We start from the raw sequence: 15,877 nt of genomic DNA, 5'->3' as shown, positions 1-15,877 counted from the left end.
CTATAAAAGATCGGCAAGCATATCTAGTGTGTGATTGATTTAAGAAGCCTATTAACTAAATTACAATGTGAATTAAAAAGCCTTGATAAACAACCACACCAGCTAGCATGATAGTGGGAATTCTATCCCTTCAAATAAATTTAAAATGTGTTTAAAGAATGAATGAACTCTTATATTGCATAATGTATATCCATCGTCCATTTCATACTCATAGTAATTAAACATATATAAAGTAACATAATTAATTAATTAAAGCATAAACAGCACTGGAACTGAAATGCTATTACATACTCTCGAGAAAGTTCTCAGAATGAAAAAGGGAAAAGTTTTAATTTCTATCCCCAAATTTCATTCAAACATTGGATTGACTCTGATCATTATTCATCATCTGAGGATGCTTCTTAACTGGTCGTGTTGGTTTCCAACATTTCTTCACACATAAGAAGGGCAAGCGAACAATGTGAAGTAAGAGAACAAGGCCCACCAACCCCAACCAAACAGTGACTGAAGCCGCCATTATTTCTATAATCAAATTAAACTGAAAATTTCGTGCGACGAGCTGTTCAGGTAAAACAATCAAACTAAACCAAACACCATTTGGTTTTGGTGTCAGTTGAGATATTGACACAACGTGAGCCAATACCAATGATGTGATTATGACCCACATACTTACCATCAATATCCACATAAAAAACCTTCGCCTCAATGGTAATCCACTTATGAGAAAAAGAGTTATACTCAAAGACCCAACAAAAGAAAGTGTGCAGCATATCAGGAACATAAGGTACCAAAAAGGGCTATCATCTGCCATTACTGAAGTACCAACCGTGTGGTTAAGATAATGATGGGGTTTAATAGGATCAAGATGCTGGCCAGAATCTTGCCAAACCCCACCTGGAGGACTCAGTATTGCTTGGAAAGCCATGGTAGCAATTACTGTTGACACTATCATTAATGAATTCTTCTTCTCCTCTAACCAATTGTCTTTGTTTTTGTCAGGGGATTTTATTTGGCTACTACTAGTCCGGGTGTGTGAGGAGGAGAAAACTATTTTACCCCTTCCTGATATGGCTGCCTCAGAATGGTCATTTTCATTTACTGCTGATACTATAATAATATCCCTAGCTCTTAATGCCCCAACAGCCCTTAAGGACTCTCCAATGTCCATGTCTTTCATTTCTCGTGGAGATTGTGCTAAGATATCCAAAGCTGTAAGACCACTCCCATTCAGTGCATTTACCTCTACTCCATTTTTATCCAGCAATAACTCGATGGCCTGTTGCATGCAATTGATTTTTATTAACGCTCATTACATTACCAAAGTAGAAAAATGACACTAAGTATGCTAACCAAATGAGACAAGACCTATTCCAACACCATTGCAAGGCCAAGCTATTGTTAGGATATTCTAAAATGTGTGTGTGTGTGTGGGGGGGGGCGTGAGAACCCTGTCGCCTTGAGAAATTCTACATAGACTTTAAATTCGAAAAACCAAAGTGTTACTAGCAACCCAATCAAAGAGTAAGGGATCTGTCCAAGAATTTGTGGTAGGGTTATCAGTGAGAATCCACTATGTTAAAATTTCAAATTCAATAGTGTAACCTAGTTGCATGGCATATGCTAGTGCCTCCCTTCATCTATCTCAATGCTCTCCTTGTATGAAATGATATATCTGCCTTCTATTGTGGGAGAAGAAAGATAGACACAGGGAGACGTTAATGAACGCTATGCAACCAGACAAGTGTGTCTATAAAATACATGGAATTGAATTTATATTTATATAGATTGATAGATAGATAATATACCAGCTTCCGTTCTTATAATTCATGGACTATCATTTTTCATACTATATTGTAAAAGGTATGACGAAATGTGTCAACTCAGAGCTATTATTATCTATAACATAATTATTTTAATAGAGAGATTTGATATGGTCTTTGCTTCTTTTTTTTTCTTTTTTTTTTTTTTTTTTTTTTTTTGGCTAGAAGATAATTTCATTGAAAAAAGGATTAAAAGAGACTACAACTTGGAAAAAAACCCAAAGGAAAAAACCAGACCACAGCAAGACGCAGAAAGAGCAACTAACCACTTCCACCTTCGGCATGGCCATCAACAGAAGCGGAGAGCAAAACTCTAACCAAATCTATACCTATGCCGACCCATAATGTCATTCTCTATACACTCTATAATGTGTCTTAGGAATCAGACCAAGGTTGCAGACAGCCCCAACCTGGAAGCCTTTTTTGCTAGGAAATCCACTACAGGGTTAGCTTCGCGGAAGCAGTGTGTGATCTTCCAAGGGACAGAGTCCAAGAAAGACTGGGAAAACTTCCATCGTTGAAGGATAAACCATGGAATGTGATTTTTGTGAACTGCTGCTACTATAGCTTCCAAATCTAATTCTATCCAAAGACCATTAGCTCCCATGTCTTTGGCCATTAGGATAGCTTCTATAACCGCTTAATACTCAGCCTCATAGATCATCCTGATACCCAAGAACAAGCTGAAAGAGTTCCTGATCTAACCAGTGTTGTCTCGAACCACTCCTCCTGTGCCAGCCCTGCCTAGGTTGCCTAACGAGCTCCCATCCACGTTGTCCTCTATCCAGTTCTCTTGAGGCTTGCACCAGTGCACTTCTAGAGGGGGGCAAACCCTTGAGGTTTCCAATTCCAGGCTCAGCCTTCCACAGCAAATTAAATCTCTAGAGGATTTAACCTCTCCCTTCAATTTCCCAACGCAAAGACTCAGCTCTTGACAACAATATTCATAAATGTGATTGGCATTTCTATACTCATTTGAATGATATCTCCTATTGCATTCCCACCAGATATTTGCAGCTATAATCGAGAACCCCAACATTCATAGAGTTCTAAGATTTAGGATTCCTACCTTGTTCTTCCACCACATTAAGAGACTACCATCAAATGGTGGGCCTGCCAATTCACATCAAAACATTCCACGAACCAAACCCACAGTGCCTTCGCAAAGGGGCAGCTCAAAAAAATGTGGTCAATGCTATCTTCTTCTTTCTTGCAGAGAGTACACCTAGAGGCGAGATGGATCCCTTTCCATCGAACCTGCTCATTAGTAGGAAGTCTTCCATGCATCAATCTCCACTCGATGGTTGAGAATCTAGGGGGGAGGTTCTTTCTCCAAATTAGATTTTGCCATAGCACGATATTACCTATTTTTGTGATACCCTCCCACGCTGAGCCTATAGAGAAGACTCCAAATGGCGTTTGAGACCAATAGCAGAGATCGGCATCTCCCCCTGGGCGGATGTTCACTCTCTACATTAGATCAAATATCTGCCTAAGCTCCACCGATCGCACATCAAGGAAGGACCACATACCTCGAATTAAGTCACAGACCTTAGCATTGAAGCACAGGTCATGGGTATCCGGAAACTAGATCTCCTCTAGAACTGACTTGGGACCCCACCACTTGTCCTTCCAAAAATTTGTGAGAGTACCATTCCCGATGATCCATCTTTCACTGTCCGCCGTAAAATCTCACACCTTCTTGATGCCCAGAGCGATGGAAGAGGAGCTACCACCTCTTCTCAAAGTCCCATCCTTCTTAACCAGGCGAGCCTTAAGAAATAAGTTTGCTTTGGATTTATCGTGTTTAATCCTCCAGGCTAACCTACACAGCATGGCCTTATCGGTATCTCTTAATCTCCTGATACCCAGCCCCCCTTCCTCCTTGGGCTTACACAACTTATCCCTTTTAACAGTTTTTTTTTTTCCCGATTCCACCTCCCTCATCCAAATGAAGTTTCTCATCCACCTCTCCATGGTTGCCAAAACGGCAAAAGGCCACCAATAAATAGCAAAGCTGTGGTTTGGGATAGCAGCGATGATAGATCTGACAAGCTCAGTTCTCCCTGCTATAGATAAAAGGTTACCTTTCCATCCCGCCAGGCGCTTCTTTACTTTGTCCAGAACAGGTAAAAAGGCCTCCATTTTAGTTCTCTCTTTAAAAATATCAACTCCTAAGTATCGAGTAGGGAAGCTGCAGATCTGGATCCCAAGTGTACTAGCAATTAAATGCTTTCGAGCTAGATCGATCTTACCCATGAAGAGTTTGCTTTTCTCGAAGCTGATATTTTCACGCCCCGTTCACACAAAATCAAACCAGTGACCGGGTTAACACCGGTTAACCCAAACCTGTCAGGATCATCTGATACAGTATCCAACCATAGCATACACACAACTAAGAAAATGTTCAACAGTTCAGCGGAAGACTTACTTTACCTGTAAATATTCCCATTATACTTGACACCCAAATTGTAATACATAGTTAAGTACATGTGGGCCCGCAGGCATGATATTTATACAAACAGAATACAATTTACATATCAAGTACACAAAAGGGATCATCAAAAAAAAAAAAAACAAAGAGTACAGCTCAGCTCGGTATCGAAGGGTTCATCAAAAATCAAAGAGTACAGCTCAGCTCGATATCAAAGGGATCATCAAAATCAAAGAGTCAAGCTCAGCTCGGTATCAAAAGGGATCATAAAAAATTAGAGTGCAGCTCAGCTCGGTATCAAAGGGATCATCAAAAAATCAGAGTCATGCTTAGCTCGGTATCAAAACTGCGGTCCCACAGCACAGCCCTCGCACGGACAATCCGTGTCGTACTCTAATTCCTCGAGGACCCACCAATCCTCTTCAGGGAATTCAACTGTGGGGCCCGACCCTTGCTCTTCAGGTTGATGCCCTGCAAAATCATCTAAAAGAGGTGCACACGTGGGATGAGCTCACTAGTTCAATAAGTGAAAAGAAGGATTACACAGCAGTCCACACAATAAATCACAACCATATGTACTATATGCTATGCAATTCATTTTTAAACTTCCACCTAAACAACATTACTAAGTCATTGGTTTAGTGTTACTACAACCACAGTGCACGTATACTCCGGGTACGAGCCGCGAACTCTATACTGTGATACGCCCATAGGGCTGTCGGAGAAGGCCCACCATGAGTACTCGAAAAAGTAAAACATGTCAACCACTGGCTCTCAACATAAAAGTAAATGACAGAAAATAAAGGTGCTGACTCCAGTAATTTAAAAGCAGTATGATTGGCCCTCTTGAATATACCATCGAGGTTGCCAATTGTCCTAATGATTAGCCGGGCGTATGTCTAATCGCCACAGTGACCCGATAATCGTGACCACTGCTTCCCCCCGAATGGTAACCTAACACCTCAACCTCTGTTGGGAAGGGTCATAGCACGGGAAGATGATAATCCTAAACCACATGCTCCTATATGACATAGTACGATTGCATAGTGACACCGCGTCCCATTCCACGGGCCACCAATGCACTCGTTTCCAACCTGACTACGGCATCTAGTCTATTAATACATTATGCACAATGATGTCAACATTCATCACATAAGCATATCATCATTTGGCATTAAGAAATAAACACAGTACACATGGCATAAAATATGAGGATGGCTAAGCTACATAGCATTTGCATGATGACATGGCTAGTCTAGATACAATTAGATGAATGCCAAACAAGCCTTGAAACAAGGCCAAACGTCCTCTCCCCACTTACCTATTGTGTACAAAGACTCAGCTTGGTACGGGTGAGATTCGGTGCGAAAGTGGAAGTTTTGGTGAACCTATCATAAGTGAACGGGGTTAGCATTTCACCACTTTGAGGTCAAAACTAACAATATTTGATGACAAAATCATGTTTAGAATCCTAAAAGGAGGTCGTACGTCCGTTTTGGGTCCGTTCGGACGTAGAAATCACGTTGGGAGTCTCTCGGGTGGGTCGGATAGCCCACCTGTCATGACCCACCAGTCATGACCGGTGGGTAGGTCGACCCGCCGGTCGGCCCACCGGTTGGGCCCATCGGTTGGCCCCGAGGGCCTGCCCTCTCAGGCAGGTACCCTCAGTCAAGCCATTTGGCCCACCGGTCTTGGTGGGAAATTGTCATTTTCCCAGAAACCTTCCCCAACCTTTGGGGAAATCAAATGGGGCTTTTCCAAACCCATTCTCCGCACATTCAAGGTTTCATAAGATGGTTCTAACTTAGATCTAGGTTAAATTTAAGGAATGGAAAGCCATTTTACCTTCTTTGCTCAAGAACTCCTTCAAAACCCCAAAATCACTTCAAATCACTTCAAATCACCAATGCTTCTCCAACCTTGTAAACACTTCTTTAAATCCTTCAAAATCAACACAAAAATCATCTATTAAACCTTAGATTCATCATCTCAATGGGGATTTATAAGACTTCAAGAAACACAACCCAAATCAAGGGTTTTACTTGGGTATGGTGAAAGTTTAGGGAATATAGCCTTCGCTCACCTCTAAACGTAGATCTCGTGTTGGGGATCACTCTTTCGGCGTCGGAATGGGAAGATCAAACCTATGCGCCACTTAAATCCATTTCTTCTTCCTCTTTCTTCCCTTTTCCTCTTCTTTCCCTTCTTTTCTCTCTCCTCTTTACTCTTCTCACCAAACGCCCGAGTGTCATAAATGAGAAAAAGGAAAAACATAATGACAACTATTTATACCTTTTAAAACATCTTGTAACCTCATGGATGGGTCACTCAGGTGGGCGGATGCGCCCACCTGTGACCGCCCACCTGAGGGCAGAAAATTGGTCACCAAGTGGGATTTTGATGGAATTCGACTCTCGGCACGAATCTCACTCTCAACATGAGATATAATATACGTATGCGCTTTAAGATACGGCTACATACCTGCTTTATCCATATGGCCTTATGATATGTGCATGTACACATCTTGGGTACACTGGTCTCCTCTGGCACTGACTCGGACTTGTCTGGCCAGCCGGTGTTCAAGGTCACCCTTGCCATCATGATCCATAAGGAACCCGCCTTAACCCTCTCCGGTTCGGGTCCTGCATGGTTAAACCGTGTCAACCGTGTAATCAGACCGGGTTTAAGAAGTAGGGTATTACAGATACACTGCCTAAAAAATTCCTGATACTTCAGTAAAAATACTTTTAAATTACACACATGCCTCATAGACGGATTGGTGAAAATGAAGATGTCGTGAGCGAACAGCATATGGTCTGTAGTATGCACGCCCCTGGGGCCCTGGATCGACTGGAGATCTTTACACTGGACCAGGTTAGACAAGCAGTGGGAGAGCACCTCTTCCGCAATAATAAACAGCATAGGGGATATAGGATCTCCCTGTCTCAAACCCCGCTTCACTCTAAAGAATCCCTGAGGGCTGCCATTAACTAGAACAGAGATTTGTATTGATATCAGGAGTTGGTGTAACCAATTGATCCACCTATCCAAAAACCCAAATTTGCTCAGGACTTGAAAGAGAAAGCTCCATGATATGGTATCATATGCCTTCCTTATGTCTATTTTTAAGCCTAATCCTCCACCTCTCGATGCCGAGAATGTTAGGTTTTACAGCTCTGTAGCCACACTAATGTTGTCGTGGATCATCTTACCTTTATGAAAGGTATTCTACTCTTCTGATATCAGTTTGGGGAGGAGAATTTCCAACCGCAAAGCCATTACCTTGGAGATGACCTTGCAAAAGAAGTTGCTCATGCAAAGGGGCCGAAACTTTTCCAGGGAGCTAGCCCCTTCCACCTTAGGAATCAAAATTAACAAGTTATTGTTTACCCCTTTAGGCATGGAGTTGGTGCTGAAAAATTGTCAGACAGCATCACACACTTCCCTTTCCACAATAGGCCAACAACAATGAAAGAAAGCACCAGAAAAATCGTCTGGACCAAGCGAGTTGTTCAGGTCAAGCTCCCATATTGCTCTCCTAATTTCATCGTTCCCAGGCATAGAGTCCAGTTTGAAGCAATCTTGCTGGTGCAGCACCCTCGGGATATTATCCAAAAATTTGGATGAACTATTGAAGGCGACGCCCTATAAAAGCTTTCATAAAAATCTACTATATATTCCCCCAACTGATTTTGCCCTTCCACCATAGTGTCATCCGGCTTCTTTAAACATCTGATCTGATTTTTATTCCTTCTCATCTTAGCAGATAAATGAAAAAAATTGGAGTTACGGTCACCAAATTTTAGCCATCTGATCCTGGCCTTTTCCTCCCAAATTTTCTCATGATTTTCAAGGGCCTTGACCACTGCCATCTTCGCATCTGCTTCCAGGCCAAAAAGCTGGTCAGTCATCCCATTTCTCTCGATCTGAGCATGGACCTGATCCAGGTTTTTCTGTGCATCCTCAATAGCTCTATCCATGTGAGGAAATGAGGCACTCGCCTAGGTCTTTAAGGCCCCTTTTAGCCGTTTTAGCTTATTTGTGAGGAAAAAAATAGGAGACCCAGATATCCAGTCATCCCAGGAGTCAAACACCACCCTATCAAATTCACTATGGTCCATCCATAATTTATGAAAACGAAAGGGGCTATTGAGAGGGCGTTGACTAACTCTAGAGACCATCAGCAAAGGGTTATGGTTAGAGGCGACCCTCGCCAGAACCAGTTGGGAGCAGTCCTGAAACCTGGCCAACCAATGTTTATTGCAGAAGCACCTGTCAAGCACTGCAGAGACATTTCCACTCTTCTGATTGTTGGTCCAAGTAAATTTCCTTCCAATCGAAGGGATCTAGGTCATGAAACAGGAGTCCACCATAGCATTGTACTCCACCACCGAGCCCAAACTGAATCTCCCATGACCCATTTTTTCGTGTGAGTGAAGGGTTGCATTAAAATCACCAATAATAGGCCAACGGGTAGGAGTAGAGGGGAGTTTGCAGTCAAGTCCATCCAAAGGCCACGTCTCTCTGCTCTGAAGCTGCTTGCATGAACAAAGGAAACTTGAAAGTTCCTAAGATCCCAAACCAGAGAAATGGTTATGTGTTGAGGGGATTCAGAAACTAGCATTGGGCAGGCCAAGCTTCTCTTCTATAGAATCCACAAGTTGGAAGATCGACCGTTCCTATCATTTGAAATTAAATTGTTGAAAAAGCCCAATTTATTGAAAAATAAGTTGGGAAAATCTCTCACTGCCACCATGGGTTCAGCATTACAGAGAAGGTCTGGATCCTTCTCCTTTATGATCTCTCTCAAGACGCGCTTTCCAACTGCCTTCTTGATGCCTCTTATGATCTTTGCTTTCGAAGTGTCTCACAGATATAAAAACTGAAAACCACAATTTTATATGGGAACCTTTTGATGGCCTTCAAATTTTTTTTTAACAAAACAAAAATTCATATCATTTTCCCTTTTTTTTTTTTGGCGGGGAGGGAGTTGGGACTTGGAAGGGAAGTTGTTTTTGTGAAGGGTAATCCAAGGCAAAAGTCATGGGTAAGCACTAGGCACCTTGATCTATCACAGGGTAGGTTATATGGGGCTCAAATATCTTAGGAAGGTAGACCCCAAGGTCTTTTAATCATATTTCAGGTTCAACCCAATCAGAATTTATCACATGACGGTTAGGAATTAACGACGTAGTGGGATAACAATTTGAAAAAGAAAAACAAAAGAGAATTACACATACAGACACAGAACACACAGGATTTACATGGGTCGCTCAAGATGGGTTACCTCCACGATTGAGCAAGAACCAAAGCTTCCACTATTCCGTTGAAGAAACTACAAAATCATAACCCCTCACGACTCTTTATGGATAACCCCATATATATAGCATCTCGAGCATTACATCGAGAAACTCTAATACTCGAAAGTACAAAATAGCCCTCAATAAATGATTTTCTAAAAAAAAAATCGGTTGAGGGGACTCTGCCTCCCTACAACACTGGACAAGAGAGCCACTTGCCCACCTTTTCAACCCCCATAGCCCACTCATTGACGAGCAGGATGGCATTTATTGGGAATAAATCACCAATACTTCTAGATTAAGCTGAGATTAGGTTTTACCATAACAACGGCAACAAGAAGACTACCAAGAGGGTGCATGGGTGCATGGACGTACATGAAAAGATATGCCATTAGGTAGATTGTAATTGCTTCTTTTTTTTTTCTTACAACCGGTATCCAAGCATTTGGCCTGATTAGTCGTGCAGCTCCATACTGACCTCACAACTGCATGGGCAGCGTCATACCAAGGTTGAATGAGAATCATTCAACTTTGATTAAAAGCAGTGAAGAGCACTAAACACCCCGTGTGAGTGGCTCCAAGAAGATAAGAGGAGTCGAACTCAGAACCACACGCTTCCTAAGGCAAAAGTCCCTTCCAACTTGGCTACCCCTTGGGGTTAAGAAATAAATATCTTCAATGTAAGTATTTATGGCGAAGTCGGCTAAAGAAAAACTACATATAAAATTAGCTACAATCCTGCGTGTTTGTGTGTGGTGGGGGAACCCATATGTATTTTTACTCGTACCTTAGTCTGTTTCTTAGCTACAGCAAGATGTAAAGCAGTGTTGCCATTATCATCTTTACAATTGAGGAGCTGCTTTTCTTGGTCGGTGCTTGCTGGTTCCAATAATAGTTTAAGTGCCTCCAAACGGTTGTGTTTCACACACAAGTGTAGAATGCTTTCTCCTCTATCAACTCTTTCATGAATGACTTCACGTCGTGTTTGAATCAACTCTTTCATGACATCAATCCGTCCTTTGATCGCTGCACAATGAAGAGGGGTTCTCCCATCTTGGTCAGTTAGACGACAAACATCTGGGTTGATCTTCAACAGCTCTTTCACCATTTCAAGGTTCCCTTTTGCTGAAGCCAAGTGAAGAGGTGAGGAACTTTCTGAGTCTAACTCAGTTGCAAGGTCTGGTTTGCGGCTCAAAATCTCTCTTGCAAACTCAACGTGGCCTAGCATCGCAGCTATGTGGAGTGGAGTTTCATTGAACTGATCAGTGACCATAACTCTATCGAGAATGAGCTGGTCTTCCTCTATGATTTCAATTAAAGATGAGAGATTTCCACTCACTGAAGCTTCATAAAGTCTTCTTATCATTCTCTCTCGCTCTCTTCTTCCCTGTTCTTCCCCTCAATGTGTACGTTTGCATAGACCACCACTGTTAAGGCTTCAAAAGGTTGTTCTTATCACGAAACTTACATCAGAAGTGGTAGAAGAATGCATGTCATTTTGTGAAGTCGTCGGAGGAGAACCACTTCTTTTCTTCCCCTAATCTGTAGCTAAAAAGCCTAGTTAGATCAGTCAAGCCGTCCATTTTTTGTAACTTTCTGAAGCTTTCTAAAGCTTCACGGAACAACAACAGAGTAGCTCTAGAGAAACAAAAATTAGGTAGTGGAAAGTCATATATGTGGGATCCAATTCTTGTCTTGTGAGAGGTCTTAATCCTCAACAGAAGGCCAGCTGCCAGCATGCATCTAGTCTTATCCATGATTTGTTGAAGGCTGTAGAATGCAATGACACCTTCAAACAACATATCCAATCTCTTAAGTTTATCTTTACTTAAACCGATCGACAAGATCATCCAGATAAACGGTGTGGTTAGAAGAAGAATGACTTTTGAGCAAAGTGATTTAATCATCCAAATAAGTGGTACATTCCTTTCATAAAGTCGTCTTTTTTTTTTTTTTTTTTTTTCAACAACAAGGTGTCTGAGCCAACTTACAACATTTCAACTAATCTCAAAGAGACTGGCACAGAACCGACCACCCAAAGGAAAAGTCGATTTTGAGCCTCCCACCCACACACCCACACCCGGCAGCCCACCCCCACCCCCACCCCCACCCCCACCCCGTCAATAAATCCTTTGATAAATTTATGGGCCCCAAATAAGGAACCCATTACGGAATGTCTACAATAAAATTGATTGGCATAATTATGAACGGAAACTGTATACCCAATTGGCCATGAACAGGATATTACACTGTTTAAAGCTAGTAGGCCATGAGCCCAATTATAGACCAGTAGGCCGATTATATTTAGCAAACAGTACGATCACAATGCAAGGTCTAAAAAGCAGCAACGACCGATTAGGCCCGACTGAAATCGACCGGTACAACCCGTTGACACCATGCATCCTCTACACTGTTTCTTTAAGACAAAAGACTCGTACATAGCATGATTTTAGGTATCGATATTGGATCAGCTATATTGTAGTAGTATCGGCTGAAATCAATTCCAATAACTGGCCAATCTGGGATTGGGTATCATATTGGTATGAGGGGTAAAACCATAATAATAATAATAATAATAATAAATTATTTTTATTAAAAGTAAGGGTAATATTGATGGATACGAAGTCTTTTAACATTCAGCCCATATTTGACTGCTTCTGAACACAGCAGATAGCATGAGTTACAAAACCAGGACATGAATCATGCATATTGCATGGATAAGTCTGGATAAGTATGATGATCCAGGATTACCCAAGAATTTTTGAAAGAACTTATTTTTCATATTTAGCTATTAATTCCAACAGTGGTGATCTAAATAGTTTTTAAGACCCAACATCAAGAATAAACTGAGGCAACCACTTCAGTGAGCACTTCCACCCATTACTGCCTGACCTGCACAGAATTGGAGGTTTCTTGTCATGGCAGAAGTTGCTCAACGAACGGTCAGTTACAGCATCGTATATATAATACAGAAGTGAAGATCTTTTGTTTCCTCTACATCGTTTATCCTGTACAAGAGACACTGACCATAATAACACAGATCCATAGTCTAAAAGGCAAACATTAAAATGTATCTTTATTTCAAAAGCAAGATGTCTGCCACAGGAAACTAATATACATAAAACCCGAGCATCAACCCGAGCCCTAAAATGAAAAAAGCCTGCCAAAGAATACATGTTATAAATAAAAAAGGGGAGAAAATAAAAAGGGCCTCGCTTTTCCCTTATCTTGCTTTCTATTGTGTTTCTTATGAACTTTCAGCAAGTCCAAGATGCAGATCTCTTGATTACGGGCTTCATCTGCTTATCCTCCTCCAGTGAAATCATCCCCAAATGTGAAGGGTCTTCCAGCATCATCTTTGCAACCAAATATCCAGCAATTGACCATGTCTGAAACTTCCTTGCTTGCTTACCAATGAATCTCCCAAGCTTACCATCGTAATACTCTGGCCAGCTATCTTTCAACAACCGGCTCTCAGCAAGATCAATTGCCCGTCTTGCGATTTGCGGTCGTCCAGTCTTGATGCAAGCAGCCGTCAGAAGCCACAAAAGCACTGGCCAAGACAACAAAAACAAGATGACAAATACTTGACGGATTATGCAATTTGAACACAAAAAAATGAGAGAGAATATAACACGAAGAATTAAAATATCATTGGCTAGCCCAGGTGATGGCGAACCTTTAGGAAAAGGAGGGGAAATCATAGTAGAGAGGGGGAAGAGGAGGATCACACTCACACATTCATTCAATAATCAAATTGCTCTCTAAATCTTCAATCGATTACAACTAATATATAGGAAGATAGGAACATGAAATTAGAAACTTAACTGGAATGGAAACTAACCTAAACTAGGAAACAACTATAAAAAGGAAACCAAAGCAAGGAAGTAAATCCTACTCCTACGTTCAAGTCTGAAAAATAAAAGCATGAAATAAAATACTAAGTAAACTACTAATTTTATTTCCAACCCTTGTTGGACCAAAACCCTGGGCTGGACCGGTTCTTCTTGGCTCTTGGCTTCCAAAGCAGGTCATGCTGGTCCAACCAAGAAAGGGCAGCCGTATCTGCATCAACTCTCCTCCTCTGAAAATAACTCGACTCCGTCGAGTTAGAGAAAGGACCGAGGAGACCGTCTGAAGGAATACACTGAATGAAGAACGATCCCACCATCTTCTTGAGCTTAATTTCAGGGAGATCTTTGGCAGCATGAAACTTCATAGTCTTGTTGGCATGCTTGAAGGCATAGGTATTGGCATAGCCACAATGCTGTACTTTCTTATCAAACAACCAAGGTCGACCAAGAAGGATATGGCACACCTTCAGAGGGAGAACATCACATTGGACTTTATCCTTAAATCCACCAATAGAATATGTGACTAAGCACTTATCTGTGATTTTGAGATTAGTGTTGTTCACCCACGCAACCTTGTAAGGATTGGGATGTGGTTCTGTATTCAATCCCAGCTTACGAACAGCGTCTTCAGAGACAACATTAGTGCAACTACCTCCATCAATGACCAAGGTTAGCAACTGATCATTGCACTTTACACGAGTTTGAAAAATACTACTGCGGCGCCAATCTTCATTTTCAGTGGCCTTCTGAGTAGTCAACACATGACGAATGACATAAAAAGGATGTTGGTCATCGTCACTGAGAGTGTCATTGACTTCACCTGTTGCACGCTCTTCTCTTAAATCAACTGTGTCAGAACCAAGTTGCTCTTCGGGAATATATGGTATAGGGGAATCCTTATCAATAAAAGCAACCAAAAGGCTGGGACATTGGGCACTGATATGTCCAAATCCATGGCAGGAGTAGCACCGAACTGTAAATTTTGAAGAATCAGAAGGTTTATCTGAACCACGCCGAGGGGGTGAGTATGGGCGAGTAGGCCGTGAAGATGACATTTCAGAAACATGTCGAGGTGAAGAATATGGCCGACTAGGTCGTGAAGAAGCCATAGATGTAGCACTTGCCTGTGGCTTGCTAGATGACCTCTCTTGGGTAGGAGACTGTTGCCAAACGGAACTAGTACCTCGAGAAAAAGTATCTGCAAAATTTCTCCGATTGTATGGGCGTTTCAGACTTTCCTCAACCTGATAAGCTACTTGTACGGCATCTTCCATGGTAGGTAGTCGACTAGATGCAAGGGCAGCACTAAGTTGAGGGTGCAAACCATTGCGAAATTGGGCCACTAAGACTTCTTCATCCCACTCAAAGTCAAAACGAGTGGTGAAATAATAAAATCTAGCAACATACTCCTCAACGGTCAAATTCTCTTGTTTCAACTGTGCAAATCTGAGATGCATGCGTTGCTTGTAATCAGAAGGCAAGAATCGCCGATTCATGACTTCATACATTTCAGCCCAAGTATTGACCAAACCAATGCCTCGGGTTCGGTTCTGTTGTTGCTTGATCCACCAGACTCGAGCCGTGCCTTTCAGTTTGACCTCTGCAAATAGGATCTTTCGAGCCTCAATCAACCCGTACCATCTGAAGAATGTATCTAAACTGTGAATCCAGTCAAGGTACAATTCTGGATTATTGTCTCCATAAAAATCAAGGACATCCAGTTTTGCTGCTCTTTCTGCTCCATCATCATGTCTACCAATCCCATATGGTGGTGGAGGTGGTGGTGGTGGTGGTGTTACTGGCAGATCCTGTGGAGTGGTGTTGGAAGAATCCCTAGACTGAATGGGACTCTTTCCTTTATCTGCTGCCACCAAACGATCAATAGAAACTTGCATAGATTCTACCATTGTTTTTAGGGACGTGACCATGTTAGTGAGTGCATCAAATTTTGTATCAGTTTCTCCTTTATAAGAATTCAGCTGTTGAACAACTTCACTATTGGCTACCATGGTGATGAATAATAAAATAGCACTCAAAGAATAATGGTAGAATAGTAAATAACTGGAGGCTTAAAGGGCAGGGGCAGAATAGTAAATAACTTTTTTTTTTTTGGAAGTTCAAATTAAACCACAAAAGGGTGTGTCAGTCACGTGTGGGACAGGGGTTTAAATGGAAATAAAAATATATGGGACAAAAAGGGGAATAAAGGAGAAAGGGGAGGGGTATTTCTGGCAAGTCAAAAGAATTTAAAATAAAAGAAGGAAAAATAAGATTGTGGTTGGGGTTTCACCGACAAAGGAGAGGAGGGGATCTCCTTCTTGGAGACGGAACCAAAGGAGAAAGGCGGAAGCCCCAAATCGAACCAGGTATGTTCCTCTCTCTCTCTTCTTCTTCGTCGTCTTCTTTCTTCTTCTAGCTTCTATTCCTCCCTCTTCTCGACTTTTCTTTCTTCTCGGTTCTTTTTTTTTT

At 41.7% G+C, this 15,877-nt stretch overlaps 2 protein-coding genes across 2 annotated transcripts in view; both read right to left on the bottom strand.

Moving 5' to 3' along the window:
- Positions 1–202: 202 nt before the first annotated feature.
- Positions 203–11,076, bottom strand: LOC122084029 (ankyrin repeat-containing protein BDA1-like). The gene is made up of 2 exons (XM_042652019.1): positions 10,342–11,076; positions 203–1,276 (listed from the first exon to the last, which is right to left on the bottom strand). Exons 1-2 carry the CDS (start codon positions 10,918–10,920, stop codon positions 353–355), a joined length of 1,503 nt encoding a protein of 500 aa, XP_042507953.1. The 5' UTR covers positions 10,921–11,076; the 3' UTR covers positions 203–352.
- A 1,528-nt stretch (positions 11,077–12,604) lies between these two features.
- Positions 12,605–15,877, bottom strand: part of LOC122084028 (alkaline/neutral invertase CINV2) — a 20,147-nt gene continuing 16,874 nt past the window's right edge. Inside the window, exon 5 of the mRNA XM_042652018.1 lies at positions 12,605–13,107. Within this exon, the coding sequence (XP_042507952.1) occupies positions 12,812–13,107 (296 nt within the window). The 3' untranslated portion in view covers positions 12,605–12,811. The remainder of the gene's footprint in view (positions 13,108–15,877) is intronic.

The sequence above is a fragment of the Macadamia integrifolia genome, chromosome 7 (assembly GCF_013358625.1).
Source record: "Macadamia integrifolia cultivar HAES 741 chromosome 7, SCU_Mint_v3, whole genome shotgun sequence".
Taxonomy (NCBI): Eukaryota; Viridiplantae; Streptophyta; class Magnoliopsida; order Proteales; family Proteaceae; genus Macadamia; species Macadamia integrifolia.
The sequence above is the reverse complement of the archived record's forward strand: the minus strand, read 5'-3'. Positions and strand labels throughout refer to the sequence as shown.

Excerpts from the sequence above, each read along its gene's own strand:
- LOC122084029 (XM_042652019.1), bottom strand. The coding sequence starts at position 10,920 with ATGATAAGAAGACTTTATGAAGCTTCAGTGAGTGGAAATCTCTCATCT. Across the intron at positions 1,277-10,341 it reads TAGCTAAGAAACAGACTAAG|GCCATCGAGTTATTGCTGGA; the intron begins GTACGAGTAAAA and ends TGCATGCAACAG.